This window comes from Sarcophilus harrisii, chromosome 2 (assembly GCF_902635505.1).
Source record: "Sarcophilus harrisii chromosome 2, mSarHar1.11, whole genome shotgun sequence".
NCBI classification, from domain to species: domain Eukaryota; kingdom Metazoa; phylum Chordata; class Mammalia; order Dasyuromorphia; family Dasyuridae; genus Sarcophilus; species Sarcophilus harrisii.
Window position 1 is genome coordinate 214,048,570 of NC_045427.1, and position 24,437 is coordinate 214,073,006.

Below are 24,437 nucleotides of genomic sequence, written 5' to 3' on the forward strand. Positions count from 1 at the left end.
AATCCTACTTGAATAATTCAATCCCCCCACCCTCCACCCTCCAAATTGAACTTTGTAAACTTGTCTGATTCCCTCTGTGATTTTGTCTTTTATGGCGACTATGAAAACATAAACCAAGAAAATGAGCAGAGCAGTTTTCAGAGGCATGAGGAGGCTCTGCCTTTTTTGAATCTCATTCTCTGAAAAGTTAAACTCTCTTTCACAGACTTGTGCCCTAAGTGCAGAGTACTCAAGAGTTTTAATTCCCCCAAAAGCACTAGGATCTGGAATTAATGGGTATCACAGGTGTGGGATGATGAAGATGTAGCCCCAACAGTTCTGTTAAGTAATCCTAGTCCTGTGTAGACTTGGCCATGAGAAAACCTCTTCCTTTATGGAGAGTGGCAGACTTGGAAGAAAAAAAAAAAGATAAATAGAGGCAGCTCAGCTGTTTATTAAATCCAAGAAATGGCTCTGAGATCAGGTAATAGAAAAGTTATTATAAACCTTTAAAGGCTAGTGGGGGGGGAGGGGAGAGAGAGAGAGAGAGGGGCAGGGCCCAGGATGAGATAAGGTGGAGGCTCCAATACCAGGCACCTTGCCTGCCCCAGCCCCAAGCTGGAGAAGTTCCAGCCCAAAGGCTTGCAAGTCTGCATGTGTCTGGGGCTACCCCCACAGTCTCACATTCAGTACGCTGCCCCCCTGGGGGGCATCAGGAATCCTTGCCCAGTGGCAGGAGCAGCAGAGAGCAGCTGTTAGAGTTGGGCTCTAGTATCGCCCCAGTACAGTAGCAAGGAGGGCCATCCGCATATACATGCCATTCTCAGCTTGCCGGAAGTAGGCAGCCCGGGGGTCGGAGTCCACTTCCACACTGCAGGGGCGGAAGTGAGAGGTCACTGTGGTGCTCCCAGAAAGAGGGTCCCCAGTTACACTTTAACACCTTCTCCTCCAGAGGGCCTCTGGGAGCATGGCAGCCAGAGCCGCCTCCACTGTCTTACCCACAAGTCTCCTCACCTGATCTCATTGACTCGAGGCATTGGGTGCATCACCACCATCTTCTTCTTTGCCCGTGTCATGATGTGGGGCGTGAGGATAAACTGGCCGAAGCACTGAAGGGAGGGAAGGTAGTTGGGCTCAAGATCTTCTTGACCCCTGACCTGGAAAAGGCCCCACATTTCTCCCCCCCCCCCCCCCCCCCCCCCCCCCCCCCCCCCCCCCCCCCCCCCCCCCCCCCCCCCCCCCCCCCCCCCCCCCCCCCCATCTCCCTGTGAACCCGCTGTCCTGAGCACTCACAGCTTCATATTCCTGGCTGGAGCCAAACCGTTCCTTCTGAATCCGAGTCATGTAAAGAACATCTGTGTCAGGCAGTGCCTCCTCGATGCTCTCAAATTCCTCCTAGGAAAAGGAAGAAAGGGTGAAGAGAACAGGGGAGACCCTGACAACCAGAAGCCGGCCCCCGGCCCGATCGGGCTGCCACACTACTGCAGCCCGAGAACACGAGGCTCACCTGCTTAGTCCCTTTGGACGCCACAAAAGACAAGACGTCGTGCGGCATGCGCAGGCTGGGGGGTGCCACGTAGCGAAGGCTGACCCGGTACTGGGTGAGCAGGCAGGCCAGAGAATGCACCGTCCGCCCGTGCTTGAGATCCCCTACCATCGTGATCTGGGGAGAGAGCCAGCCCCTTCACTCAGGCTACTCTGCCCCACGCAGTCAGAGTACAAGAGCTCCAGGGCCTTCTCCTTCAGAACCTACCTGCCCCACTGACCCTCTCCACAGTCATTCTCATCATGGTCTCACTAAGACACCCAGGGTCCTTTTGGAGGCTGGAGGCTGCGGAAGGTGTGGGGAGGATGGAGGCCTCAATCCACCCAGGGCCTTCCCTCTTACCGTCATGCCGTTGACAGTTCCCAGTTCCTCTCGAATGGTAAAGACATCCAGCAAGGCCTGCGTTGGGTGTTCCCCTACTCCATCCCCAGCATTGATCACCGGCCTCCGGCAGTGCTTTGCTGCTAGCTACACAAGAGATGTTGGGGAAGAAGTTTATCAACAACTCTTTAGAGAATAACTGCAAAATGTTAAGTCTAAAAAAATTGTCTATATTTAATAATAATGAAAAGCTATGCAAATGAAAACAAGTATTATTACTTTCATTGCTGGTGGAATGTCTGAAATGTATTCAAGAAAAGTTACAAATTGTTCATAAGTGGTGATCCTACTATGCAATTTTTCCATTTTAATGGCAGAAGAGAAGACAACTCATACACGAGATGTAACTATTAATACAAAGTCTTTTGTCTTGGTTACCAAAGAGAGAGTGCTAACAACTGAGGAGACACCGGAACTTGAAAGGGACACTGGAATTGACCACTTAAAAGGAAATAGGGATTTCAAGAGGCCCCAAACAAGGAAGGACATTACAGGCAAAGGAACACCATCTGAAAAGGGACAGTCTGGAGATTATGGCTCATATAGTAAGAAAGAGGTCACCAGAGGCAAGTTAGCACAGCAAGCCCATTTTAGAGAGGGAAAAAACGGAGACCCAGGAAATAAGAGAATGATAAGGGGGAAGTTTGGCTAAAACTAGATGAATCTGCACAATATGGGTTGGAGGAGAAGGTTACAACTCTCAGGTCACCCAACTATGGGAAATGTCTAAGAACTATGCCTTAAGAACATAGAGCGGTCTCATGAGGTGTATGGATAGCCTCATGGATACCCTACAATCTATCCAAACTGGCTTCCTTTTTCTTTAATGAGGAGATGGTGATGACATTCATTGTTTGTCTCCTCCCAGGATCTCTTGAAAGCCCTTGCCTAGTGGGTATCAGCACAAATGCCATCTGCCCCCATCCCCCAAAGGACTTCTCTAAATCCAGTTCTGCACTTTAATGAATAATATAAAAAGGGAGAGGATACATTTAAGAAATGACAAAGAACAAATAAAATAAAAGCCAAACAACAACATGCCCAACTACTACTAATGTAGTATGTTAAACATAATTTTAAGTGGCAACAAAAAGATTAAAAAATGAAGTATCTTTTTAAATAAATGGAAGCCTTCAAGTGTAAAAGACTAACTACTCCCCAAGAGGTGGAACCTTTGACCTCTCAATGGACAGAGCACTGGGCCTGGAGTCAGGAAGGCCAGAATTCAAATCTAGCTTCAGACACTAATTTGTGTGACCCAGAAAGACACTTAACACCATTTGCCTCATTTCCCTCCTCTGTCAAATAAGCCAGAGAAGAAAATGGCAAACTAATACCTCTACCAAGAAAATCCCAAATGGGGTCACAAAGAGTCATAAACAACTAAACAACTGTTCAAAGGCTTTTTTTCTGATATTTAGTTTAAATTGATTTTTTTGCAGCTTCTTTTTGTTTCTGTACTTTAGGCTAAACAGAAACCATGTCTCATGTCTCCTCCACAAAGCAATGTTTTAAATATTTCACAATGATAGTCATGGTGTCTTCTAAGTCTTTTCGCTAAGTTAAACATTTCTCCATTCTTCAGTTAATTCTTGAATGGATTCAGACTCAAGGCTCTTGTCTTCCTGGTTTCTCTTCTCTGAGCACTATCCAGACTGTGACAAGCTGCCAAGACCTGAACTCAACACTCCAGAAGAGGCCTGACCCAGGTCTACATCACCTTCCTATTTCTGGAAGTCATACCTTTCATTGCAGGGCAAGATCAAATTCATGCTGCCGGCTGTCATGTCCAGCTGCTGAGTCATACAGAGTTCCACTTGAGGTCATCCAGAACACCTGCTGGCTAATCACCTTGCCTTCATCTTCTGTTCATAAAGCTTATTTTTTTTTTATATCCAAATGAAAATTTACACTTATTTTGCACCAAGTTTTTCATCTTAGTATATCCAGCATAAGGCTCTAGCCTGTTGAGATTGTTTGTGCTCCTGATGACCCATCCTGTGTGTTACTTGCCCTTCACAGATTCAAGCAGCACAGCAATTTCTATCTTGATCTACACATTGTTGCTAAACATGTTAAATATTACAGGGTTAAGCACAGAAGAATGCCTGGAAGATGGAAGCAAGTCCAAGTAACAGAAAATGAATGTAGTGTGACATGTACTATAAAAGGAGTGAAGAATGCTTCAGTTTCAGAATGAGCTGAGGTTGAATGATGGGGGACACTAAGCACAATAAAATGGAATTTTGGCTAAGTATGCTGGGAGAAAACAGAAGATCTAAGAAGAGGCAGGATGAGAGGATGGCAGTGACAACAGGGAGACTGACTCACATTGTTTCTGTTTTCTCTGAAAGACAGTGGCCTTTACACAGGAAATGACAGACATATCAATGACTAACAGGAAGCTAATGTTTAACATAAATAAAAAGCAGCACCAAGTGAATTCAAGTTACCCAGTCCAGATAATTTAATTAGACCCTCCAATACTGACCTGAAAGAACTAGGGACTGTGACTTCTAAGCTTTTCTCAATGATATTTAAAAATCATGGAGAATAAGAAAGACACCACAAGATTGGAGGACAAATGATGCTCTGATTCAAAAAGGGAAAGAAGAGGACTCCTGGAGGAGTCAAGATGGTGGAGAGAAGCCAAGAAGCTATTTGAGCTCTACCAGTTTCCCTTGAAAACCTTGAAGGACAAGCTTCTGTACAGAATTTAGAATGACAGAGCCAAGAAAAGATGGAATGAAACAATTTTCCAGTTTAAGATAGGTTGGAAGGACTTTAAGAAAGATCAGTCTCACTGGGGTGAAAAGAGGCACACAATCCAGTTCAGATGTTAGCTGGGAAAAGCAGTGGGAGTTCTTGATCCCAGTGGCTCAACAACCAAGACCTTGACATTGGTTCAATAAAACATCAACAAAGCAAACAAGAAGGGTGGCTTCCAGTCCCAGCACAGAAAGCAAACTGCCAGGCAACATCAGGAAGGACTAGGTCCGGCCACTTCCTGCTGAGTTAAACATAAAACACAAGGGGGGCCCTGTGCTCAAAGTCAAGGCACAAAACTACAAAGGAACCTTGAGACAGCGCCCCCAGTGGCCCAGGAGTAGAGTTCAGCTGTAAAAGTCACAAAATAGGCGGGGAAAGAAAGAAAATGAGCAAGAGACAAAAAAAAAACTTTGACCTAGAAAGCTACTATGGTGACAAGGAACATCAAAACACCAACTCAGAAAAGGACAAACACCTGCATGTGAAACCTTTCGAACCCAAAGAGCCTTCTTGGAAGAGCTTATAAAGAATGTTAAGTCAAATAAGTGAGGTAAAAGAAAAATTGAGAAAAGAAAGATATGCAAGCGAGTGTCAAATAGCTTGGAAAAGGAAGAACAAAAATTGTCTGAAGAAAAATGCTGTATACCCTTTCTAACACATTTGAAACAGAGATACAGAGTATGGTTAAAAGGCTGGAGCAGAAAATCTTATGCTTCAGCTGAAGCAGAAAAAGCAGGGGTAGCATTCCTGATCTCAGACAAAGCTAAAGCAAAAATAATCTAACTACAAGAGGTAAGAAAGGAAGCTGAGTTTTGTTAAAAGGCACTACAAACAATGAAGTAATATCAATATTAAGTATATATGTACAATGTCCAATATCCAAACTCTTAGAAGTTAAGTCAGTAACAGGAAGATAGATAAAAATAACAAAATATACTAGTGGGGAACCTCAATCTTCCTTCTCAGAATAAGGAGTGGGGGAAAGTTAACTATTATTGGTAACTAATAATTATTGTATTATATTGTATTATTAATTATGAGGGTACATGGCACCTACATAAAAATTGAGCATGTATGTATTAGGGCATACAAACCGCACAAATGCAGAAGGCAGAAATAGTACTTGAATTGTTTTCAATTGTGATGCAATTAAAATTACAAGCAATAAGATCAGGGAAAGAGACTAAAAACTAATTGTAAATTAAACAATCTAATCCCAAAGAATGAATGGGTAACATAACAAGTCATAGAAACCATTTCATCCAAGAAGATGGCAATAATGAAACACCAAAATTTATGTGATGTGTTCTAAAATTTCTAACTATAAATGTTTACATGAATAAACTAGAGAAAGAAGTTATCAAAAGGGGAAAGAGAACTAAACCTGCAAGCTACCAGCTGCTGGGCTCCAGGGAAAATTCTAGAAAAGATCATTAAAGAGATGGTTGGTGGACACCTACAAAGGGAAACAGGGCTTATAAGCTCATTAACCTTAAAAACCACACACACACACCCAAGATTACTTGTAGAGAAGGTGTAAAGATATGGATAGATGATAACAATACTAAAAATAGCATTTATACAATGCATACATTGTGCCAGATTCTGGAGCTAAGAACTTTACAAATACAATCTCATTTGATTCTAACAATCCCAAAGAGTAGAGGCTATTAATATTCCCACTGAACCTCAGAATTACATTCACAGTTATGATTACTAGCTCTAGTTGCCTCCATTCTGTTTTCTCCCCTGTCTGTTTTTGCTCTTTCCACAATCCTTAGTTTTTTTTTTTATCCACCCCACCCAATACCTTATTTTATTTCCTATCATCCCTATCCCTTACCTTTTTCCCTAGTGTTTCCCTTGTACCACGCCTTCCCTTTTTTTCTTCCTCCTCTTACTTCTTTATAGAATTAGATAAATTTCTATACGTAACTGAATGATTAAGTTATTTCCCCTTAGAACCAAAACTGATGAAATCAAGTTTCAGACAATGCTTATTCCTCCTCCTTCTCCCCCTCCTCCCCCCCCCCCCCCTTCTTTCTCTGGATTGTAATAGGTCTTTTGCACCTCTTCATGTGAACTAACTGTCCCATTATACCTCCCCTTTCCCACCCCTTTATTATCTTTTTCCTTGATGTCATCTCATCAGAGTTTCAGAACTACACCCTCAGTCCGAGTAATGGCCCCTCTGTCTACCTCAAGTGACAGACACCATTTTCCCATCTAGGAATATAAAGAGTTTAACCTTTAAATATGTATTTCTCCCCTGTTTACCTTTCTATGCTTCACTTGAGTCCTGTGTCTGTAGGTTAAGTTCTGGTATTTTCAATAGAAATGACTGAAAGTCTCTTACTTCACTGAAGCTTCATCACCTCCCCTGAAAAATGACACTGAATCCTGCTGGGTAGTTGATTCTTGATTGTAATCTCAGGTCCTTAGCCTTCTGGAATATGGTATTCCAAGCCCCTGATCCTTTATTGTAGAAACTGCCAAATCCTGGGTAATCCTGCCTGTTGCTCCTTGATATTTGAATTGTTTTTGTCTGGCAGCTTACAATATTTTTTCCCTTATAGTTCTGGAGTTTCACAACAATGTTTCTTGGAGTTTTACTTATAGGATCTCTTTCCAAAAAAGATCAACAGATACTTTCAATGAGTTTCCTTCTCCTTCTTCTTCCTACTCCTGAAGATCAGGGTAGTTTCCTGATTTCTTGAAAAATGCTATCTAGGCTCTTTTTTTTTTTTTTTTTTGATCATGGTCTCCAGATAGGTCAATAATTTTAAAATTAGATCTGTTTTCCATATTGGCCATTTTTTCCAATGAGGTATTTCACATTTCCTTCCATTTTTTGTTTGTTTGACTGATTCTTGTTGTCTCAGTCATTAACTTTCATTTTAAGGAATTGTTTTCTTCAAATTTTCCCCTTCCTTTTTGAAGCAGTTGACTCATGCATACCTTTCATTTCTTCTATCTCTCTTAAAATCTTTCATAAACACTTCCAAGAAGCCTCTTTGGGCTTGAGACCAATTCATATGTTACTCTTTAAGATTTTTTCTGTGCACATTGTGTCCTCACCATAGTGGCTTTCTATGATCAAGATTCTTTTCGTATTTCTGGTTCATTTTCTTTCCTTTTCTTTTGACAGTGTCTCTTTTTTTTTTACTTTTAAGGTGGATCTCTAGGGTAAAAGTGGGTGCTGCCCCAAGTTTCCTGTGAAGCTCTGAGCCTTGGCTTTGAGCACAGAGACCCCTTGTGTTTCAGTGAGCGGTTCTGCCTGCTCTTTTTAGAAAACAGCCGTACTGATCTGCTCTCCTAGTGACCCAGGACAGAGGATCTCAGACACCGATTTGCTGTGGTTAAGACCTTCTCATCGGCTTTTTTAGAGTCTGTCTGAGCTGGGCTGAACCCTCTTTTCACCTTAGTGAGACTGACCTTTCTTGAAGTTTTTTCATTCTATCTTGAGCTGGAGAGTGATTTCATTCCGTCAGACTCTGTTCAGAGGCTTGGTTTCCTGTGGTTTTCCAGGGAAACTAGGAGAGGTTGTGCAGTTTCCTTGGCTTTACTCTGCCATGTTTACATTCCACCCCTGGAAGTCCATGTCATATATGGATTACATTGGATGGCACTGGAGGCACCTTCCAAATCTCAACTCTGATTGTTGCCTGTACATTATGACTGACTCAGTTCAGACGTATGCTAGATGTGTTTGTATTTGTTAAAATTTCTCAATACAAAGTTGAAGACAAAAAGACTTTTAAAAACAAAGTGGGGACTATAACATTGCCAATAAAATTGCCCATCCCATCTTTTGCATAAGTATCATCATCCATAGTTGGGTTGCCACAGTCTCCCTGGTCCAATCCAAAAGCCTGCATCTTTTTATTCCCCTGCAACCCCTGGCCCTTCTTACCTCCACAGCTCCAGGCTGGGGGTGCCGGAGCACAACGACATCAGCATAGCAGCTCATGGTCTGGACAGAGTCTGCTAGGGATTCCCCCTTCTGGACAGATGATGTGGCTTCAGAGAAGCTGAGCACAGAGCCCCCAAGACGGGCCATGGCGGCTGCAAAGGAGCTGCTGGTACGAGTGCTCACTTCATAAAACATGGAGGCCATCACCTTGCCCTAGTGAGAAAGGACAAAGAGAAAACAGATTCACCCCAAAGAATACAAAGGCAATAACTTTCCCCAAGGCTCCATCTTAGCCACAGGACTAGTGACAGTCTACATAGTATATAATTTAAGAGAACCTGAAAAGGCTTATCTACCCAGAAGTATTTGCACCACGGACCTGCTATAGAACAGAACACCCCACCATCAGTTTTTGGTTAAAACTTTTTCTCTATAAAATTCATTGTTAAAAAGTATATACTCCCTAGCAGAGGTGGAAGATCGGGTTGGCCTTTTTAACAATACGACAAAGCTACCTTAAGTCAGCTAAGTTGAGATTCTGGTAAGCAAAGCAGAAATAGGACAGGTATGTCTGAAGGGATAGAGGTAGTTAAGGTCTATTCCATGGGACGCTACATAAATAAGATTAACCTCTTGTGATATTCTGGGAAGAGAGACACATCACAAGCTGTAATATCCCATACACATATGGTGATGAGGACCCATAAGTGGTAACGATAGACTTCTCTGTCTTACCACTGACAAAAGGCTCCCCATCGGAGCCAACTCAAACCCTTCTTCTCCCAGACCCACACCTTTGGTTCTGACCTTGAGAATGTCTATGCTTCGTTCCTTCTGCACCATCATCCGTAGGGTGTGAGCCACGTTGAACAGGTGGGACATCTGAAGAGGGCCACAAGTCAGTCAGGGATAATACTTTCTCAGATTCCTCTTCCAAATCCCTTCAGACTCCAGAACTCTCCAACATCACCTCCCCCCATTCCAGATACCTGATCTTTGGTAAACTGACGAACGGACAGTATATGCTGCCCAACTAGAGAATGCAGCAAGGGTGAGGTCTGAGGATGTAACAGGCTGGGCGCACCCAGATTTTGGGGCGACGCCTGCCTAGGCACTGGAGGAGGATAGCAGCAACTATCAGGAGTTCCTGCTAGATCTGCAGCAGAGGACAAGACAAGTGACTGGTCAGAGCATGGCCTGTTTCTACCTCCATCTCCTTCCTACCAGCTCTGCCACTTTCCACTAGGTAAAGAGTTCCCACCTGGCTCCACGGCCTTCCGGGATGGCTTTTCCTTGGGCTCTTCAGCTACAAAGGAAAAAGGGCAGAAATAAATTTTTGGTTGGAGTCAAGAGTAGCTATCTCCCAGGATCCTTATAGATCACATTGTGTATGTTAAACCAGCTCACACCAAGGCAACCACAGCAGGTTAGTAGAGGGAAGAGAAATGAGTAGCTCTGTTCTGCAGGCAGACATGTACACAAAGACACACATGACCTGACCAAGCAAACTATATAGGGAGCAGTTCTTTTCCTCCCTCCCACAACCCCAGTGCTCAGCCCCATGACAGCATGGCTTTTATGCAAGATGGAAAGACCAGGCTCACAGCAACTTAAAGAGACACTCCATGGGGAAAGAGCCCCAGATTTACCCCACATTCTGTTGTCTTGTGGGGTCCTGGCTCTTGGGCTGATGAACACAGCTGCCCATAACAAGAGAGGAGGAATAAGGGGAAGCTAGGGAGGGGACAATCACCACTAGTGTTAATTATCAAAATCATGGATGAAAAAATGGAACAATCTTGGTAGAAAGGATGGGGATAAGATGGGGAAACAGGAACAGGGAAAGGGCAGGAGCTAGAGTGGGGAGACTCTTTAAACTAGGGAGTTAAGCAAGAAGACAATTTGGAAGAAATGCTGAGCCTCTAAAGACCTACTCCTCTATGCTGGGTCCTTAGAGAAACGAGGAAAGACCATCCCTATAGTCAATACTGGCACTCTTACCTGGAAGGCCAGGATCAGAAGCTCGGTGGATTCGAGGTGGGAGATGGAAGCGCCCCTCAGGAAGGCCTGGGATGACACGTCGAGGCCTTTCAGGAGTCTGTGAATGTAACATGGGTCTATCCTTTTGAGACATCAACCAAAAGTTCCTTCTTCCTTCCCCTCCCTGAAGAAAATCAAACTCACTGTTCTCACAAATATCCCTTATCTCTCATCACTTAAGAAAATATCATCTGCAAACTGGTTCCTTAGAATGCTCTTGCTTATGACATGATAGTATGTTTAAACTGGCCTTTGGTACAAGTTAAAAATGACTCTATGTGAGTCACAACTGTTCCAAAAGTCACCACCATCCTCCCCATTAGTTCTAATTAATTTTGTGTTTCCCACAATGGCAAAGTAGAAAATGGTCAGAGTGGTGGTCCAGAGGAGAGGAGCTATAACAGTGAAGGGATCTGAGACCACGCCATGCCAGAATCAGTTGTTTCGACTGGCAAAGGGAATATGACAGTCATCTTTAAATAAGAGAGGCTAGCTATGTACAAGAGCAATCAGACATGTGGCTCCAAAGGGCAGATATAAGAAAAAGTGGAAGTAAGATTTTGGGGGGCAAAGTCTTCATCAGAGCTGTTCAAAATGTGAAACGTTGCCTGGGGAGAGAGGAAGGTCTTTGAGCAGACGTTTATAACCTGTGAAGGAAATATCTACACAATACAGGTTAGATTAGAAGACCTTAAGTTGTCTTCCAACTGAAATTATCTTGAAAAGGTCTGTGAAGCCTCGGTGGCCACACTTCAATCAGCTGGCCGTGACCACCTATATCCTTGGCTCTGTACCTTGGTATTCTCACTGGGTGGAGCAGAGGGCAGCAGTTGAGGCACTGCACCTTGGGGCCACTTCCTCACATCTTGCCCATAACCAGGAGGCACCAGCACCTGTACACAAGAGACCGGGAATGAGAACAGGATTAAGGAGGGAAGACTCCAGAAACAGAGTAAGCTAAAGGACAGCAGGAGGGCGACCAGGAGTTGGGAGTCAATGCCTTCGTAATGTGTGTATATAGTAAAGCCAATGGCTGGCATGCAATTGTCACCTGGAAATTGGTGGCACCCAGCAAACCTGACAGATGGTCTTCAGCAGTGAGGAAACAGCTGCTGTGGATAAGCTCTAAGTCATACCTGAACCTGAGAAGTATAGGCAGCTGAAAAGGCAGACCCATCTCATATAATTATTTCTGTAAATTGCTAAAGGATTGTCATGTGAAATAAGTATTCTTATTCTGAAATAAGATCCCCAAGGCTAAATCATGATCTATGAATGGGTAACAGTTAAAACAGTTTTTATCTCAAAATAAGAAAAATATTTCCTAATAAATCCAAATGGGATGAGCTGAGGCAGGTGGGGGAAGAAGGGGCACAGAGAACGTAAGTTTCCCATCACAAATTGCTCAGATGACAAAATTGTTGGTATGCCAAATTGAATTTAATGACCTCAAAGTGTTTTAAATTCTAAGATTCTATGAAATGTGATTTGAATGACTGAAAGTAAAGGTATGGAAGGAGAAACAACTGAATTATCTGAACTTAGTAGAATTAGAAAACAGGAGAGTTTGACCAAGAATCGAGGGAGAGACAGGAATCATGAGCTCAGATACCTGGCCATCAATATAGGCAACTTCCCCTCGAAGGACAACTCGCCGAATGGTGCCCTTCACTCGCTGCCCCTCAAAAGGTGTCCAGTGTGCCTTGGAAAAAGGCATGTAGCTGGGGATGGTCCATTCATGCTCCAGATCCACCTGTCCCAAACACGGAGGGGGGGGGGGGGGGGAGGGTCTCATAAGTGGGCATACTCTCCAACTTCTGGGTTCAAAACTACCCACCCCAACCCTGACATCCTCAGCATGAGGGCCTCCCTCTTTCCCACAGGCCTCCACCCCAGGGGTCTTGTTTTCCTCTGTGCACTTTCCCACCCAAGCCCACACACCTCAATGTAGGTGTCCTCCTGTGGGGGCAAGTGAAAGATTCTCCGAGGGTTGTGGTGTAGCTTCTGCAGCAGATCATCCAGGCTGAGACGGCCCTCACTCACAGCTGTCAGCAACAGCGGGAGCATCGTCTCCAGGCCAGGGAAGCCAGGGGGAGCCTTGGATCCTGTTTTTTCTTCCAGGGTGTGAGGAGCTGAAAGAAAGGAATCATCGTTGGAAGGCCCAAAATGTTTTCCCTACGGGAATTCTCAAACCCATCTCGGGATCCAGCTCTTCTTCAAGGGAGAACTGGAAAAGGTGGGCTTGGGAAGGGTGCTGGCCTTTTTCTTTATATGAAAGGAGGCAAAAGTAGAGAGGAACCTAGCCCCTCTCCATCCTCATTAGGCCCTCAATTAAGAGCTTAACACCCCCATACTTTTTACCATAATGAATGTCTATCCCATTATAAACCAAACTGGCACCTGGAAGAAGTGGACATGGGGGAATCTCCTCTCCTTACCATGGTCAGAGGCAAAGCAATCAATGACGGCCATGTTTTCCCAGAGAGCCTCCACATCCTCAGGGGAGCCAAGCTCAGGCCGGACTTCTCCTTTCCCAGGCCCCAGGCGCTCAAGGTCAGTTTGGCTTAGAAACAGATGGTGGGGGGCCACTTCACAAGTCACTGGTACCCCCCGTGCCTTTGCTGCTTTAATTAATAGGATCTGGAGGTTGAGGAAACAGAGAGTTCAGAGAGGCCCAACTTTAGGAATAATTCCCCAAACTCTGGAATTTTATCTGGTCTACCAGAAGGATATAAAGATCCTGATTCTATAGTCCCACTCTTCTATTTTGTACCATTGGTCTTTCTATTGCCTCACTGCTTCCATTTCCCCCCAACCCAAACACACACACACACACACACATACACACACACACACACACACACACACACACACACACTATTACAATTTCTTTTGCCTTCTGTTTCTTACCTCCTCCTTCCGGGCCACATGGCAGATGTGTACAGGCCGTTGAGCCAGCTGGGCAACCATGAGGATGGCAGCAACAGTCTGTCGTTCTGCATGAGCCACAATAGGAAGATGACGTGGCCAAGTCTCAAAGTGCTACGGACAGAGAAGGTATGCTGAGGTAAGTCTGGGACTTCCTTGGGTCATTTGGGCAGGGCCGCTATGTACTCTTGGTCCTTCTTCCAGCCCTTCTTATCCTACTGCTTGCCAGAGTTGGTCAGCACTCCCTTATTCCTCTTCCCTAGGCTGGTCTCCACCTCCCTTTTGATGATCTCAACGCCATCCTTCCTCCCACCCTCCCAGCCCAGTCTCTGGCTTCCCACCTCCATCCAATTGGCAAGGCTGTCCAGGCGAAGTTCGGAGAATGTTTCATTGAGATAGAGTTTCAATCCTGCAGCTGCCCCAGCCACAGCACCCAGGGTTCCTGCATTCTCTGATGAGGCCCCAAGGAACAAGGCATAATCACAGCGGGCCCCAGTCTCTGCCAACTGGAGGATAATGATAAATTATCAGTGTAGGCCTATACATCTCAGGGCTACCTGAGTATATCCTCAAGAAAATTGCTTTGGGCACTTGGGGCTTCAATGTTTCTTAAGGGAGTCAGGGTCAGGATTAGTGAAAAGATCTACTGGGGGGGGGGGGGGAGATAGAATTTAAGAAAAAAAAAAAAAAGATCTACCAAGAAAGGAAGCTGACCAAGGAGAACAGCATGGTCAACAGTATATTTCTCTTTGAGTGGGATCTCTCACCTTCTGAGCAAGGGCAAGTGCTGGGGCATCTATGATGGGAGGCCGAGTGTTGGGCATGGCACACACCATTGTGACCCCCCCAGCTAAAGCAGCTGCTGTGCCTGATGCAAAGTCCTCTTTGTGGGTACCACCTGGTTCCCGTAGGTGCACATGTACATCAATTAGCCCTGGAAGAAGGTAAAAAGGAAGAAGGCAAGTTTCTCTCTAGGAAACAAAATCTATTAAAGGCATTTGAGTGGTTTTTGTGCGAGACTCCATCCCACAACAGAAAGATAAAAATGAGGAGTTAGATGAGAAAGAAAAGTAGGAGTTTTCAATAAGAAAGGACAGGAACTAGTACAAGGAAATAACCCTGGGGAAAAATAAAATGGGGAAAGCAAAGAAAAGCTGCCCATATGTAGAGATAGACATCTAGTCCCATACATTCTAGCTCCTGTTAGCCAAGGTTGAAACCAAGGTAGAGGCAGAAAAGTGCCACTGACCTGGCAAACGCACCAGCTTCTGTGAGGTCATGCAATCTACATGAACCTTCAGTGGGGGAGCTGGCCCGATCTGGCCCAATGCCTGCAAGTGGATGACAACCAAGTTTTATTTAGGGAAGATGACTTTGGGAGGGTCCAAAACCATTACTGGCAGACTGAGAACTCTAGGCCAGCCTTACTGCGTTGTGTCTTAATAAAATTTGACATCAGAAAGAGATGGATACATTAGGTACTACTCCCCTGCAGATCTATAGGAAAATGAGTTCCCATGGAAAACCCCTGATGCCTTTAAGAAGAATGATGGAAGTGTTGTAAATTGTTTGACTAAACCTCCCTATTATTAATTATCCATTAATACGTTTCTAAGAATATTTTGAGATCCACAGTTTATGTTGCAGATCTTCACTGTATTTCATCTACCTTTATTTCCCAGGTATATGACTTCAATTATCTTGTTAACACCTTGTACTACCCTGGCTTGACTTGTTTGCCAAAGGACTGTATTTAATCAAACCTTAGACACATGGAAGCCAACCAGTTTCTCTCCTTCCAGTTAGGCAATAAGATATACTATAATGATATAATATAATATATAATAATAATAAGATATAGGCAATAATTTGGATGTCTGCCTTCCCAGATCCAGCCACCTAATTTATTCAGCAAAAATGCCATTTAATGCCAGCACTATCATAATAAAATCCCACCAATTGTTCTTTAAGTCCCAATCACCTCTACAAACAGCTTAGTGCATTTGATGTCGATGATGAGGGGCACAGAAAAGTCAGCAGCAAGGCGACGGGTCCGGTAGCCCTTGGTAACGAAGGAGGACAGACGCCGCCCCCCTGCTCCACGCATTGACAGGTTGATCACCAACTCAAAGTGGTTTTCTGCCAGCTGTTCCAGAATGCTTCGCTGTGGGGGACATTCACCTTCAACTGCTTCCTCAAAGTGCCAGTCCACAGCTGTGACCTATGTGCCCAACAAACCCAGTATAGATCATCAAAATGATTTAAAGAAGGTTGGTCTCTCCCAAATCAAAGGGTACCCAGGGAAAAGGCAAATTAGAGAAGACTTTTAATGGTAATCAATTACCTCCATGGAAAAGCCCTTAGGACAAAGTTTCTATTTTTAGCTATGATGCAGGAAAAATGAAAGAAATGAGTCCCATCTCAAGGAGTCTAGGTTATGAGAGTTTGAGTCCAGACCTTGCAGAAATGCCAGAAACCCCAGCGAGACCAAGGTTGAAATCTGAAATTTTCTAACTAAGATAATGGGCAAGTAAGTCACTTAGATTCTGAAGCTCAGTTTTCTCATTTGTAAAACAGTAGCTTCACCTGGTCTCACAGGGTTATGCTGTAGTAATAGCTTTTAAAATCATAAAATTATATTATTTGTTGTTTCCCCCATCCCCCAGACCAACCTTGGGAAATGAAGGACAAAAACCCCCCTTTGCTGAGGTAGGGGTGCAGGTGCAGTGGGACACAACTGTAAAAAACAGAGGAATAATGTGGTGGAGAAGATGGCAGGTACCTTGACACCATGCTCAGTGTAGAAGTCTGCGGTGCCCAAACTGGCATATAAGCTATAGCCTAGACTCTCCAGCAGCCTCACAGTGGGGAGCAGCTCACTCTTGTTCTGAGGGGAATAGGGAGTGGGAAGAAAGCATTAGCTGACATGGATGACTTACAGGTATTTCAGAGACCCAACTCCACTTTCCTTCTTCAAGGAAACTGGATCCTAATTACCATACCTTGTAACTACCAATAGTTAGCAGAATATTCTTTTTGGGGATCTTGAAGCCCGTGCTTAGCATAGCCTTAAGGTAGGCCTCACAGCGGCTCTCTCCAAAGCCAGCCACCTCCCCTGTGCTGGTCATCTCTACCCCCAGCACCACATCTGCTCCTGCCAGGCGGGAGAATGAGAACTGAGGCACCTGAGGGGGGTGAGACAAGGGGAAAGGGTTTTAAGGATTTCTTTGGAAATGGTATTTAAATCAGGAGGCTGATTATAGCTAGGATGAAAAAGACCTTAACCTTGACTTCTAGGAATTCCCAACCCCCTTCTTTCTTACCTTAACTCCTACAACACCGGTTCCAGTCATGAGCCCAACAGGCTCCACCTCCTCACCCATGATGATCCGGGTAGCCAGGGCCACCAGATCCACTCCAAGTGTCTTGGAGACAAAGGGGAAGGACCGAGAGACACGGACGTTGCACTCAATAACCTTGAGTTGGTCATCCTGGGAAGATGGAATTGGTGATGGTTACCCAAGACCCATAAGGAACAGGCCCTGCTGCTGCTGGTTAATCAGCTTCTTATTTCTCCATTCTCTACTGGCTCTTCCTGCCCCTCCTCCAGCTTTTTTGTACTATGTATAAGACTACAATGTAACTGCCATCAACTTGTTGACTGTGGCCCTGAAGGGATGAAATGAAGGCAAGTAGGCAGGCAGGGTGTAGGGTCCCCTTTCCTGGTGCCAGCTTCTGACAACATTCACGGGGCACGGGGTTAAGGCTTCCTGGTATTTTATGTGTCTACAGCTGCCAGCAAGACCACTTTCTATACCTAGAGGACAATGACTACAAGCTTTCAAGATTCCAAATACTAGCAAAATACTCTCCCCCTTTATAATCACAAACCTTTTAGGTACAAAACACAATAGCTCCTCATGACCAAGTTGGAGCTCCAGAGTTCTGCTCTAGCAGTAAAGAAGCCATTAACCTTTAATATCTACTTCCAATCCAAGTCTTGTTCATGTTACCTTGGCAATGAGCTGCAGGTTGAAAGGCCCTGTGACCTGCAATTCTTGACCCACAGCATGAACAATTGCTTTGATCCTTTCCAGTGTCTTGGGTGTGATATCTTGTGGTGGAGTCACCAACGTGGCATCCCCTGAGTGCACCCCTGCATTTTCCACGTGCTCCGAGATTGCGACAGCTACTACCATACCATCACAAGCTACAGCATCCACATCGATTTCCTGAGAGCCACAACCGGAATGGCCATGAAGTGTGAGAATTCTCTCCCACCAAATACCATCCCCCAAGCAACTGCAATCAGAGTGCCCCAAGAGACAGGAGCAGACTGGGAGGAGGCAGCCCCTGGGAGCGGGGGAGGACCTGCTCCTTGCTGTCACCAACCTTGGCCTCCTGGATGAACTTGGAGATGACCACAGGGTGCTCTTTGGAGACAGCAGCTGCACTGCTCAGGAAGCGCTCCAGGTCTCCATCGGAATAGGCCACATTCATGGCAGCACCACTCAGCACATAAGAAGGACGGACAACACAAGGATACCCCACAGTCTGGCAGAACTGGCGGGCAGACTAAGAAGAGCAAGAAGGTCAGACAGTGCTCTTCAGACCCAGAGGCACTTGTGCTTTGCAGCCCCCACACCAGGCCTACCTCCAAGTCACTAAGCTCTCGCCACTGAGGCTGACTGATGCCAATGGTATCAAGCAATCGAGAAAACTTGAATCGGTTCTCAGCAGAGTCAATGGCCTCCGGGGAGGTCCCAAGAACCCGACACTGCTGCCGATGCAGAGCCATCGCCATGTTGTTGGGCAGCTGACCCCCCATGGAGAGGATCACACCCTCAGGGCTTTCCAACTCATAGATATCCATCACCACCTGCAGGAGGACAAGTTGGTAGGAGTCAAGGAACAATCACCATCTGCCTACCTCCTGAAGCTCAGGAAAATTCCAATAAAGCAAGTTAACCTTGACCTTTTCTTCCCTTCCCTTACCTCAAAAGAGATCTCATCAAAGTAGAGTCGGTCACACATATCATAGTCGGTACTGACTGTCTCAGGATTGTAGTTCACCATGATGGTCTTATACCCCATCTGAGATATGGAAATGTTATTCAGGCATGACAGGAAATATTACTCAACTAAGGGCTATCAAGGAAGAAGTAGAACTACGTAGAGACAAAAAGTTTCTTTGAGCCTCAGGGTCCAAGAATTCCTCTCCCCCAAAATTGTCAGACAATTGGCAGACAAGCTGCCTCAACAATTAACTAGCTCCCAAGGACTCAAAATGTTTCTGCAAATGCTGTAACAGGCATCCCTACACAGGTAGAAGGTGGAACTAGATGACCTCCAAATAGGTAACATGTCCCTAAAGCTATGATCCTATGACAAACCGAAGAACAGTAACTTGGGTAGCTTGAGTATTTTGCTAGCTTGGGTAGCTTTCAATTATCACTAAGTAAGTGTGAGAAGCAATCAATCTCTTTCCCAATTAATTATGGGCACAACTCATATTTGTTTGGGATTATGGAAACAGGAAGGAGACCTAATCCTGAGATTTTATTGAAAGCCCATACCTTGCGCAGCTGCCGGATGCAGCCCACAGCACACCAATCAAATTCAACGCTGGAGCCAATTCGGTAGACGCCAGAGCCCAGGACCAAGACATGAGGAGTATGGAAAGTCAGGTCATGGGTGGTACCCCCATAAGTCAGGTACAGATAGTTAGTCTGAGCTGGCCATTCTGCCGCCACTGTATCAATCTGTTTTACTGCCGGACAGATACCCAGTTCCTGCCGTAGTTTTCGGACAGCCAACTCTGTGCTGGAGAGAACACAAGGTCAGAAATGGGCATAGAAGGAGTGGTACATGAAAGTGTTCTAAGGCAAAGATTACAAAGGAAAACTTATAACAATTCAAATCAACTAATTAGCCCCTTCCCAAAGAAAAGACTTTGAAATCTTCAGGTTTCTCCTCACAAAAAAACAAACAAACCTCCCTCCTCCCCTCCCTCCCTGCCTACTTCCACAGCCCTGCCAGCCTGCTGCCAAGGTTCCCTAATCCAACTAACAGTCCCCCACTCTGACCTGAGCACTGCAAGAGCAATCTGCTTGTCAGAGAAGCCAAGGCGTTTGGCCTGGTGCAACACATCAGAGGGCAAGGGCCGCCCACGGTGTCCTTCTAGTTTCCGGGTGTGCTCTATAATGCGCTTCATACACTGAAGGAACCACCGATCAATGCGAGTGAGCTCATAGAGTCGGTCTATGGTGTATCCTGCCCACAGAGCAGCTGCCACTACAAAGATCCGCTTATCAGTTGGTGTCTCCAGCTCCTGGTGGGGTTGGGGGTAGGGAGAGTTGGAAATAAAGAGTTTAAGGTTTGAGCAAGACTACTGAAAGCAAGATCAGGATATTCCATAAGAGAAGAATAAGCACTTCTATATGGCTACTATAGACCAGGCACTGGATTAACAACCACTGAATATAATAGTATCCCATTTGATCCACCCAACAAGCCTAAGAGATAGGTGTTATTCTTATTCCTATATTACAGTTAAGGAAACTGAGGCAGACAGAGATTAAAGTAATCTGCTTGGGGTCATATAGATAGTAAATATCTGTGGCTAGATTTGAACTCAGACTGTTCTGATTCTGGGGCTGGCACTCTATTCACTGTGCCATCTGGCTGCCTCTGGCATGGGTCACCAACCCAACTAGGCCTCAGAGAGTGACAGTAATTGGCACTGTACAGATGGGCTAACACTAGGGAATAAGAGGGTAGGTTTCATCTATCATAAGAATGGATGGGGTTGCCCTCTCACCATGTCACTGACAGGCTTCACCGTGTGATCAAAGCCAACACAATTCTCATCCACCATGCGTAATGCCTTCTGGAATGCCTCCTCGAACCCACGTCCAATAGCCATGACCTCACCTGGGGAAGTAAAGGGGAAGGGGGGGGGGCTCTGAAACCTACAAAGTGCTCAGGCAGGCCACAGTACAAAGAGAAAGGCCCTGCGCCAAGGGGGATGTAGCAGGGGGAGAATGACACAGGGACCAAAGCTGTGATTTCATCAGTGTAGGAACTCCCTCTACCAGGGCAGATCTGCAACTTAGTTTTACCAAGGTCACCCAGCAGAGAGGTGGCAGAAGAGGGCCTTGAACTCAAGAGGTCTGCTTCTGAGCCTTCTGAGCAATGCTAAAGCCTGTCCACAATGTTTTACAAAGACACCCAGTTCAGCCATTTTGGGTTAAAGTTTAATACAGTTTTTATATGTGACCACACTGTCTAAATTATGCATATATTTGGAAGTCTAAAATTGCCACATAAAACACTGAAGAATCTTATCCATTTACTTTGTTCCTATTACAATGTCATTTTGTTTCCATTATCTCTTTACATTTTTACAATATCTATTTCAAGTTCTGCATGTCTACCGCTAACATAGGATAAATTCTGAGAGTTTACAGAGTTTTAAGCTTTGTAAGATGCTTTATAAATATAGTCTGATTTTGTTCTTACAACAAAATTATGATGTAAATGTTATCCCCATTTTTAGAGATGAAAAAACAGAGGCAGACAGAAATTAAGTGATTTATTTGCTCAAGTCACATTGCTATTATTTATCTTAGGCTGGATTTGAATTCAGGTTTTCCTGACTGCAGTCATTTCAGAGTCTAGCAAAATCCCACTTCTATTCCTGATGCTCAATTTTTACTTGCTATATGGACCTGGTTTTGCTAACAAGGTGTCTTTTTTTGCTTTTAAATAGTGTAATACACATAAAAATGAGAAATTTCCATTGTGAATGATCAAGGAAAGATATGCTATTAAACAGTAAGCCAAGTCTTTTGATTGCCCTGGTTTCAACTAATTAAACTGAATCACAAATATTGTGGATTACACCTTATTTCTGATTTTTGTTTCAGATGTCACCTAAGTTGTTAGAATTCCTCCATAAGAAAAGGGTTCCTACAGAATTCCTTGAATTGCTGCTGCTTCTTGAAGAAGGCAAAGAAGTACACCCACGTGTGAGAAACACCGGAGATATTCTTTATGGAAAATGCCCTCAACTAAAAAGCTAAAAGGGCACTCAGACTGAGGTATGTTTTAAAGGGTGTATTGTCATGATAAAACAGATGCTTATCAGGAAATGGGGTCTTTTGCTTTCTTACCAACACTCTTCATGCAGCTTCCAATCTGTGTGCTAACACGTAGGAACTTGCTGAGGTCCCAGCGAGGAACCTTAACCACGCAGTAATCCAGGCTGGGCTCAAAGGCAGCTGTGCCTCCAGTAACTGAGTTCCTGAGAAGCAGTGGCCAAGGGAGAGGTGGAGAGAAAATCTAACAATGCCCCTTGATATTCCCATAACTCTTATAGGACACTCTTTTCATCTTCTCTGTCCAAAAGGATTGCGTATTTTCATTCCCATCCTCCATCTTTCTCAAATTCCTCCCTCTACCCCTCATACCTGAGTTCAGGCAGGGAGATGCCCAAAGCCAGCTTGGCTGCTACATAAGCCAAAGGATAGCCAGTGGCCTTACTGGCAAGAGCTGAACTTCGAGACAGTCGTGCATTCACTTCAATGATATAGTACTGCAAAAGTATGTAAGGTAGGAGTAAGAAATCAGCTGAGTCCAACCCAGAAGCCCAGGATCTTGTTGGCTAGAGAAGCCTTGCAGGGCTCTCTTTCTACCTGGCTACATTATGGAAAAATTAGGAAAGAGGAGACAATATCCCCATTGATTGAGAGAGAGCAAAGTCCTCCTTGAAATGGACAGCAGGAGAAAAAGAGCTCACAAGGCCTCCACAACTCAGCAAAAAGACTTAGGGGTCTGAGACTCCCCGTTTCTTTAGGCCTCATTAGTCTTACAGTTTGAGGGCCATATGGTTTTGCTAGATGGGAGGTGGGGGAGGTGGAATTGGGGAGAGAGGACATATAGCCAATGAAATTATCTCAGGAAAGTCAGGTTTGGGTGGCTGGGTGGGCAGAGGAATATGCAAAGTTTTAAGACATAGGGTCTTTTACCTGTTCAGACTCAGGATTCAAGGCATATTGTACATTGCACTCCCCAACAATGCCCAAATGCTGGGTCACCTTGATAGCAGTTTGTCGCAACAGCTGGTATTCCCTGTCATTTAGGGTCTGGCTTGGGGCCACAACTATGGATTCACCAGTGTGAATGCCCAGTGGATCTAAGTTCTCCATGTTACAGACCTAGAAAGACAAGAGGTTGCACTAAGGGTCAAACACAAGAAAATCATTAATGATCAATCCAAGGGATCCTTTCTAAGAGTCCCTCCCTTATTTCTGGTCCCAGGGGCACAACCTAATATAGGTTTTAGGTCTGATTCCTTAATATCTAAAGTGTTCCCATCATCTCCCCTTAAACTCGACTGCCCAAAGATTATCTAGAAATGGTAGGGATCCCTCCCCGACACAACTCACCGTGACACAGTTGCCGTAGGCATCTCTCACCACTTCATACTCAATTTCTTTCCATCCTTTGAGGGACTTGTCCACCAGCACTTGGCTGGTATGAGCAAAGGCTGGGGCTATCAGGGAGGAGAGCTCTTCTCTGCTGGAGGCAAAGCCAGAGCCGAGGCCGCCTAGGGCAAAGGCGGCACGCACCAGGACAGGGTACCCCAGTCGCTCCGCAGCAGCTTGTGCCTAAAGCAAAAAAAAAAAAAAAAAAAAAAGTGAAACATAGCTAAGTGTCCAAGCTCTCACCTCCTACCCATGCCCAAAGGAAAAAAGGAAAAGTTCCAAATAATGCCTATACCTGCTCCAGGGAGTTTGCAGCCTCACTCGGGGCCACATATTCTCCAATCTCTGCCATTCTTGCTGCAAAAGCACGCCGATCCTCAGTCAGCTCAATTGTCTCCACAGGGGTTCCTAGGACCCGTACTCCATATCGGGCCAGAACCCCTGCTTTTGTGAGCTCCACACCACAATTCAGTGCTGTCTGGCCTCCAAAGGTCAGTAACACACCATCTGGACGCTCGTTACGAATCACCTGAAATGGAAGGGGGCAAATACTGCGCACTGACAGGCAATGGATACAAAGCTCAGACTCCCAAAGCAGTAACCATCATGCCGCCACCCTCTCCCCTGCGCCACCCCCACCATAATACCTGGGTCACGTAATGAGGGGTAATAGGCAAGAAGTAGACTTTGTCTGCCAGGCCCTGGGAAGTTTGCACTGTGGCAATATTAGGGTTGATTAGCAGTGTTTGAATATTTTCCTCCTTTAGAGCCTTGATTGCCTGAAATTATAGGAAGAGTTTGTCATCACCCAGATGCCAAACTATCTTTGTATCGATCTTCAGTTGTTCCCTAACATTTCCTAGTAACATTATTCCCTTCCAACTCTTCCTCGCCATCCACCTGTACTCTTGTCCAAATCTGAGTCATTTTCATCCCAAAAGAACACTCAAGTCTCAGCCACTCTCTTCTTATACTTTCTGCTCACCCTGGGGTGGGATGAGGAAGTGGAAGGGGAGGGGACAACGGGGGGAGAAGGGAGTAAACACATCCACCAGAAGGAGCAAAGAATAAAGGGGAGCCTGACCTGAGAGCCAGAATAGTCAAACTCTCCAGCCTGGCCAATGGAGAGACCCCCTGAGCCCAGGATCAGCACCTTTCGGGGAAATGGAGGTCTGTCTCTCGGGGTGGGGGTACCAGAGGGACAAAGTCGCTCCATTAGCCTTTCATGAACTATGAAAAGGTAAGAACAGTTAGTCACAGAAATTTAGAGTTAAGAAGGACTACAGAGCTTTATCTACTTCAACCTCCTAATTTTACTGATGAAGAAACTGAGGCCCTGAAAGATAAAAAAAGGGAGTTTGTCCCAAATCACAGAGTTAGTAACACAATAGCA

The 24,437-nt window shown here is 45.0% G+C and overlaps 1 protein-coding gene across 4 annotated transcripts in view; it reads right to left on the reverse strand.

Moving 5' to 3' along the window:
• Positions 1-413: 413 nt before the first annotated feature.
• Positions 414-24,437, reverse strand: part of CAD (carbamoyl-phosphate synthetase 2, aspartate transcarbamylase, and dihydroorotase) — a 29,044-nt gene continuing 5,020 nt past the window's right edge. The window contains exons 9-45 of one of the 4 annotated variants that reach the window (XM_031951364.1): positions 24,129-24,274; positions 23,692-23,823; positions 23,340-23,573; positions 23,006-23,227; positions 22,586-22,774; positions 22,028-22,152; positions 21,731-21,861; positions 20,377-20,489; positions 19,643-19,887; positions 19,133-19,379; positions 18,552-18,650; positions 18,211-18,435; positions 17,949-18,131; positions 17,570-17,788; positions 16,880-17,047; positions 16,559-16,741; positions 16,339-16,443; positions 15,538-15,777; positions 14,806-14,887; positions 14,324-14,490; positions 13,898-14,062; positions 13,539-13,670; positions 13,067-13,268; positions 12,570-12,760; positions 12,241-12,381; positions 11,423-11,521; positions 10,590-10,752; positions 10,238-10,288; positions 9,850-9,894; positions 9,578-9,744; positions 9,396-9,470; positions 8,589-8,801; positions 1,868-1,993; positions 1,487-1,642; positions 1,273-1,374; positions 994-1,088; positions 414-850 (exon numbers count right to left, since the gene is read on the reverse strand). In XM_031951364.1, coding sequence (XP_031807224.1) covers positions 748-850; positions 994-1,088; positions 1,273-1,374; positions 1,487-1,642; positions 1,868-1,993; positions 8,589-8,801; positions 9,396-9,470; positions 9,578-9,744; positions 9,850-9,894; positions 10,238-10,288; positions 10,590-10,752; positions 11,423-11,521; positions 12,241-12,381; positions 12,570-12,760; positions 13,067-13,268; positions 13,539-13,670; positions 13,898-14,062; positions 14,324-14,490; positions 14,806-14,887; positions 15,538-15,777; positions 16,339-16,443; positions 16,559-16,741; positions 16,880-17,047; positions 17,570-17,788; positions 17,949-18,131; positions 18,211-18,435; positions 18,552-18,650; positions 19,133-19,379; positions 19,643-19,887; positions 20,377-20,489; positions 21,731-21,861; positions 22,028-22,152; positions 22,586-22,774; positions 23,006-23,227; positions 23,340-23,573; positions 23,692-23,823; positions 24,129-24,274 — 5,681 coding nt within the window. In that variant the 3' untranslated portion in view covers positions 414-747. The remainder of the gene's footprint in view (positions 851-993; positions 1,089-1,272; positions 1,375-1,486; positions 1,643-1,867; positions 1,994-8,588; positions 8,802-9,395; positions 9,471-9,577; positions 9,745-9,849; positions 9,895-10,237; positions 10,289-10,589; positions 10,753-11,422; positions 11,522-12,240; positions 12,382-12,569; positions 12,761-13,066; positions 13,269-13,538; positions 13,671-13,897; positions 14,063-14,323; positions 14,491-14,805; positions 14,888-15,537; positions 15,778-16,338; positions 16,444-16,558; positions 16,742-16,879; positions 17,048-17,569; positions 17,789-17,948; positions 18,132-18,210; positions 18,436-18,551; positions 18,651-19,132; positions 19,380-19,642; positions 19,888-20,376; positions 20,490-21,730; positions 21,862-22,027; positions 22,153-22,585; positions 22,775-23,005; positions 23,228-23,339; positions 23,574-23,691; positions 23,824-24,128; positions 24,275-24,437) is intronic. The other 3 variants (XM_031951366.1, XM_031951365.1, XM_031951367.1) reach the window with 3 other exon arrangements.